General features: G+C 42.6%; 1 protein-coding gene across 1 annotated transcript in view; it reads right to left on the reverse strand.

Annotated features, from left to right (window-relative positions):
• Nucleotides 1-5523, reverse strand: part of LOC111643201 (uncharacterized) — a 43278-nt gene extending 37755 nt beyond the window's left edge. Inside the window, exons 1-4 of the mRNA XM_089597574.1 lie at nt 5100-5523; nt 4506-4652; nt 4406-4439; nt 2231-4342 (exon numbers count right to left, since the gene is read on the reverse strand). Of these exons, the coding sequence (XP_089453700.1) occupies nt 2231-4342; nt 4406-4439; nt 4506-4652; nt 5100-5523 (2717 nt within the window). The remainder of the gene's footprint in view (nt 1-2230; nt 4343-4405; nt 4440-4505; nt 4653-5099) is intronic.
• Nucleotides 5524-6000: the final 477 nt, after the last annotated feature.

Here is a 6000-nt window from a genome sequence, read left to right on the forward strand (position 1 = left end):
TTTTTTTTTTCGATGCCAATTCGTTTGGTGGGTCAAGTTTATGATGAAATTAAGAGCATGCTTGTGTGAGGTATGATTAAATGTTCATATAGCCTATTGATAAGCCCATTACGATCAGTTGTTAAAAGTAATAGGACTATTTGTTTTTGTCGAGATGCACGAGAACTTAATAAACGTCTACAAGATTAAGATAATGGTTCCCTTGACTTCAAGAATCTTTTAATACGTGCTTGGTCTGTTAAAAGCTCCAGAGTAAATAAATTTTTTAATTAATTTTATTATACATAGAAGCAAATCGAATTAAACATTGGTACACAGTACTTAAGTAAGCGTAAAAAAATACAGAACCAGTGGACAGTGGGTGCTTGGGTACCCAAGTATTAAGTTATAACTCTTTAAAATTATATGGCAAACAATATAATTTTGAGTATAAAAATACCTTCTATGAAACAATATTGTGTACGAAGGTGGTGCAATTATCGTGGAAATTAGTGCACCTACGTAAAGTAAGTGTGATTTTGATTAATGTTTAATGAGTTAACGATTATGAACAATATATGACGGCACAATATAATAAAAATAATATATAGGCTGACTAGTCCAAGACTGTGCACTTTCATTAAATCTTCCGGTGATTTTAGAACAACATTCTACTGCCTACGCTAATTACATCTGTAACGTCACGCTTACATCCATCACGTACGAATCCACACTTATTTCTCGTCTATATTTAATACCCAAAATATGATTGTATACAGAAAATTAAGAAAAACCATCCTGTAGTATAGTTTTCTTCAATAGGGTAGTATTGCATGCCAGTGAATGTCCCTTTAGGACGTTCATCACACGTAAGTTTTTTTGACAGATATTATTCGAACGTCAAACATATACTGAAATAGCATAAGAAATACCCACGAACATTGCAGCTCGTTTGACTGTACCATTATTTTATACATAATACATTTTAAAAAAATAGATGTTTAACATGTAACCATATAAAAAAATTACATCAAATGTCATTTATATGATTTGTAGAAATCTCTTAATTTTTTGGGTACAAAAGATTACTTTTAGAAAAACCTCTCAAATTTTTAAATAGTCACACAAATTAAATTTCAAATAAATTAAAAAAGAGGAAATGAGGTGTACGTAAAGGCATGTATTTGAGTACATCCACATAAGAAAAAGAACTAGTATCTTTACTGTACACATTAGCGTTCCTATCATTTCTCTGAACTTTCCCCCAAAAACTATGTAAAGAACGTCTTTAAGTCAAAAAATCACTCCAATCACAAATAAAAAAATTTTGGAAGAATAAAGTACAACAAAAATTAATTATTGTATTTTTACAGTACAAAAAATTACTAGTAATATTTAAAAATTTTGAAAAAATATGAAATAATTGTTTAAAAAATTATTCATTTATTTCAAAAGTAACAAATTAAATACGTAGGAATTAATGTATGTTTACTTATCAGGGTATATAATCCTCATGTGGGCTCGACGAGAGAGATTTGATTTGAAAGCTAATTTATTCATGCCAAGGGCATTACACCCGAATGGCAATTTTTTGAAGTACAAAGATTTTTTAATAATGTTATAATCGACAGTATTAAACAAAAGTTACAGAATTTTTACAGATTTTGATTTAGTTTGAACGGCGACAATTTAACATAGCAATCTATACATATATATATATATATATTCGTTAATTTACATTTGGTCGTACTTAATTTTAGTTTCATTTACAGTATACCCTAGATTTGAAAAAGACAAGTAATAATTAATCGTAACAAAATATTTTCAGTCTTGCCATAATGACTTAGTAGAGCTTACAATCTCAAACATAAGCGTGCTTAGTAGTCAGTCCCCCTGTTTTTCTAAATAAAAACGGTAAAGAGTCATCTTAAAGACGTTCAGCGAATCAACCTGCCTAATACTTAGTGGGATAGTATCCCACAACCGCATAAGTCTCTGGGAGAAGGCTGATGCGTATGACGATAGCGATGCAGTGGGAATCATAAATGTCGGCCGATCACGACGCGCTGAACAACGGAGCCCATCCGCAAATCGAGGGAGTAAGTCGAACAAGTACGAAGGCTCACCCGAGGCCAAGAGTTTATAGGCAAACACAGCAAGAAAGTACTCCCTTTTAAAGCTTGGCCGTAACAAATCCAGCCTTTTATAGTACTAAGAGAGTGATGCATCCCTCCTCAACCGAAAGATGTACCTAACAACAGTATTAGACAGACGATTGAGCTTGGTGGCCAGGTACCCTGAAAGACCCATGTAGACTAAGCAGGCATAATCGAAGTGGGGAACAACAAGACTCACAACAAGAGCAGCTCTAAGTCGGGATGACAGAGTGCCACCCCGATACCGGAGACGATACAACACACCATGTACCCTTGAGCATATTGCTGCAACGTGGGCATTCCACGAAAGGTCACTCGACAACGTCACCCCTAAGTCCCTAACCGAACTAACAAGTGGAATCACCTTCCCATCAGCCAGCAAAGGAGGTATGGCGTCAACGTCAATTCGCATTAAATTCTGACAAGTAGTCAGAAGCATAGCACGCAACTTTCCAAAGTGGAGCTGAAGACCAAACTCAGATGCCCAGGCTACAACCCTCCCGATATCCTCATTGAACCTGCCCACAGCTCCAGCAATCTCTGAAGGCCTGCATTGCATATACACCTGAAAATCATCAGCAAAAAGTATGCCCGTACTATGAGACAGCACCGCCAAAATAGAATCTATTACAATTAAAAACAAAATTGGTCCCAAAGAAGAGCCCTGAGGCACACCCGACGTACACGGCAGAAAATCAGTCTGCACCCCATCCAGCCCAACAACGGCCTGCGATCGGTCAGACAAGTACGAGTGGAACCACCTAATAGCGTCCGGAGAGAAGTTGATCCTGCTCATAGCCTTTAGCAGGACCACATGGCTGATGGAATCGAATGCACGCCTGAAATCAAACAGCACCAAAATCGTGACCTTTCCGGCCTCCATCCCAACGCGAACATCCTCCGTCAACTTAAGTAGAACTGACTGTGTGCTATGGCCCCTCCGGAAACCCGATTGCATGGGCGAAAGGAGTCTCTGACCCTCCAAGTAAGCCACCACCTGTCGCGACACAAGAACGTCCAGAACCTTTGCAAAATGCGCCATATTCGCAACAGGACGCACATCAGAAGGGCCAATGGGTTGCGCAATCTTACAGAGTGGCACAATCACAGACCGACGCCAAGGTGCAGGATACCTGCAAGATTCAAACGAGCGATTGATAAGGCTGGTGAGGAAATGCACAATTGCGGCAAGAGAGCCACGAAAATATGAGAGGGACAGCCCATCCAAGCTTCTACCCCGTGAACGAACCATGCAATGTGCCATCGCCTGAGACACGCCCACAAACGACACCGGAGCCAATGAGAAGCCGTCAGGCCGGGCACCAGCATCACTCAAGATACCCTCCAGCTCCCACACAGTGCACGGCAAGTGAGTACAAGACATCGCCGAGAAGTGCCGGGACAGCACCACGGGTGAAATAAAATGCAAAGGTGATCGCTGTGAGCCTCCAACTATTCCAAATCTACGGAGAATACTCCATCGCTGGGATGGCTCCCGTGCACCCTCCAAGGCACGACGCAGATACTCCTCTCGCGCCTCTCTTATGTCTCGCTTCAGGGCCGACCTCAGACCCTGATACCACAGCAGACAGCCAGGATCACCTGTGCGGCGAGCAATCCTATACACACGATCACGCGCCCTACAACGCTCACGCAATTCCGCATTAAACCAGGGCGCCGGCCTACGACGCTGCCTCCTCTCCACCAACGGTGCATGGATATCCAGAGACGACCTCAATACCTCCTGGAAGTGCCAAAGTAATGTGTCCACGTCCACACCATCATCCACATCGACCCTTGCCAACCCCGACGATACCGCAGCCGAGAAATCCTCAGCCGAGAAGTGTCGAAACTCACGAATCCGTGGCAAAACCCTCACCGATGGCTCACTCAAAGCGTAATCTATGTACAAATAATCGTGACCGTTGATGTATGGAGCATCAGACGACATCACAGACCGCACCACTTCACTTGAATTTGTTACTATCACATCGATCCAAGTATCGGCCGACGGACAATGGTGCGTTGCTCCTGTAGGCGCGAGGTACATCGAATTCTCAAGAATCAACCGCCGCAGGTGGCGCGCGTAGTAATCGTCTCCCAGCATATCGGAGTTCAAGTCACCCGCTATTACAATATCTGAGAAGCGACCCGAGCTAGCCTGGATTGTGCCAAAAAGATCAGTGAGAACATCACCCTTCGGACGCCTGTACACAGACGCAAAGAGCATACGTCACCCTCTTCCAGGCCGTAAATCCAATAACATGTACTCAGTTTCATTCAGACGCGTTATTTGCGGTGTCGCTATAATCCGAAAGAACAAATCATGTCGTATATAACAAGCTACACCTCCACCCTGCATAAACTCACGCCTCCCATTGTTCGTTCTGAGGCTCCTGTCATTCCGCACAAGAGTGTAACCAGGCAACTCGAAAAGCGATGAACAGTGGCGCGGTGTCAGCCAAGATTCTGAGATCGACAGCACGTCTATATTTTTCTGCTCGAGAAGAAGGCGCACTACAAGAAGATGCTCACGCAAAGAACTGGCATTTAGTTGAGCGATACGAATAAAACCACGGACCCCCACACCATCCCGACAAACATTAGATCTTGACCGTCATTTGAGAGATCTTAAATCATCTTCCGAGGCAACACAGTGGCGCTCCGACCGATCATCTCGCTTAACATAAACATATCTTCCTTTAGCCCAAACGTACTTGTAATTAAGGTTTTTTGCTGCGGCTTTAGTTTTTAATAATAACGAATTAGTAGCAGAAGACAACATTGGATAAAGCTTTATTAAATTGTTGCCAGTGAATTCCGGATAGAGCTCTGTAAACTTCAAGTCACCGAACGCTTTTTTTTTTCGCAGAATGAAGTCACGTGCCAAAGATGACTTAAGCCAAATAGCAAATGAGCCAAACCCACCCTCACCACCAAGCCCCAACCCCTCCCCACGCTTACTAACCAATGGCCGAACCTCAATAATATCGGACATATAGGCCTGCAAACTCAGAACCATCATTATTCTGTTTGCAACCTCAGACAGGTCATACCCCCTATTAAGAGGCAACCCCGTTACTCTCAACTCATCGGCGGAATTGTCAGGATATTCCCTCACACTATCACGGCAATCAAGTCTGGTTCTCAATGCAGCATTTGACGCTTCCAACTCGTCAATTCGGCGTTCATGGTCGTCTAAACGACGCTCAACACACTTGATGGACTCTTGAACCGACCGACTGGAGCTTCTAATTTCCTTAAAAAGGACGGCAAACTGTTCCGAGGGTGAGAAAGATTCCCAACCAACGGGCAGGTCATCACCAGATGCACTCGAGGCAACACCTTCATTCGCCCCCTCAGGAATATTATCCACATTTAAATCCATATCGGAGTCAAAGTTTGATATATCTGAATGATGAACAAACGGTACAACCACTCCCCTAGCAACGTCAAATTGGCGAGAGCGTCGGTCAACCTGAGGCTGAGACAAGGCACGAGAGGACACAGGTCTGGCACGACGCACGGACTCCGATAGCGCACGGGCACAACAATTGTCGGTTCCCGTGTTTAGAGGTATTCTAACAAAACACGATTTATGATAAGATCGATTACACGAATCACAAGTCCTACCACTACTCGAAACCTTGCGCGAACATCCGGAACACAAGACAACCCCACCCAGCATCTATGCACAAAGTTGTCAAACTTAACAAAAACAATCTAATCACATTAAAGCGGTACGCTAGTAAGGCGCTAAAAATGTATACAAATTAAACAGATAGATAAATACACAAACGATGACATAAAATATGCTACATAAAAATACCCACTTACACTAGCACACTAAGTTTACTTATAGCTC

Source organism: Copidosoma floridanum, unplaced genomic scaffold (assembly GCF_036245765.1).
Source record: "Copidosoma floridanum isolate Cflo_tuat_1 unplaced genomic scaffold, Cflo_Japanese_pri ptg000034l, whole genome shotgun sequence".
Taxonomy (NCBI): Eukaryota; Metazoa; Arthropoda; class Insecta; order Hymenoptera; family Encyrtidae; genus Copidosoma; species Copidosoma floridanum.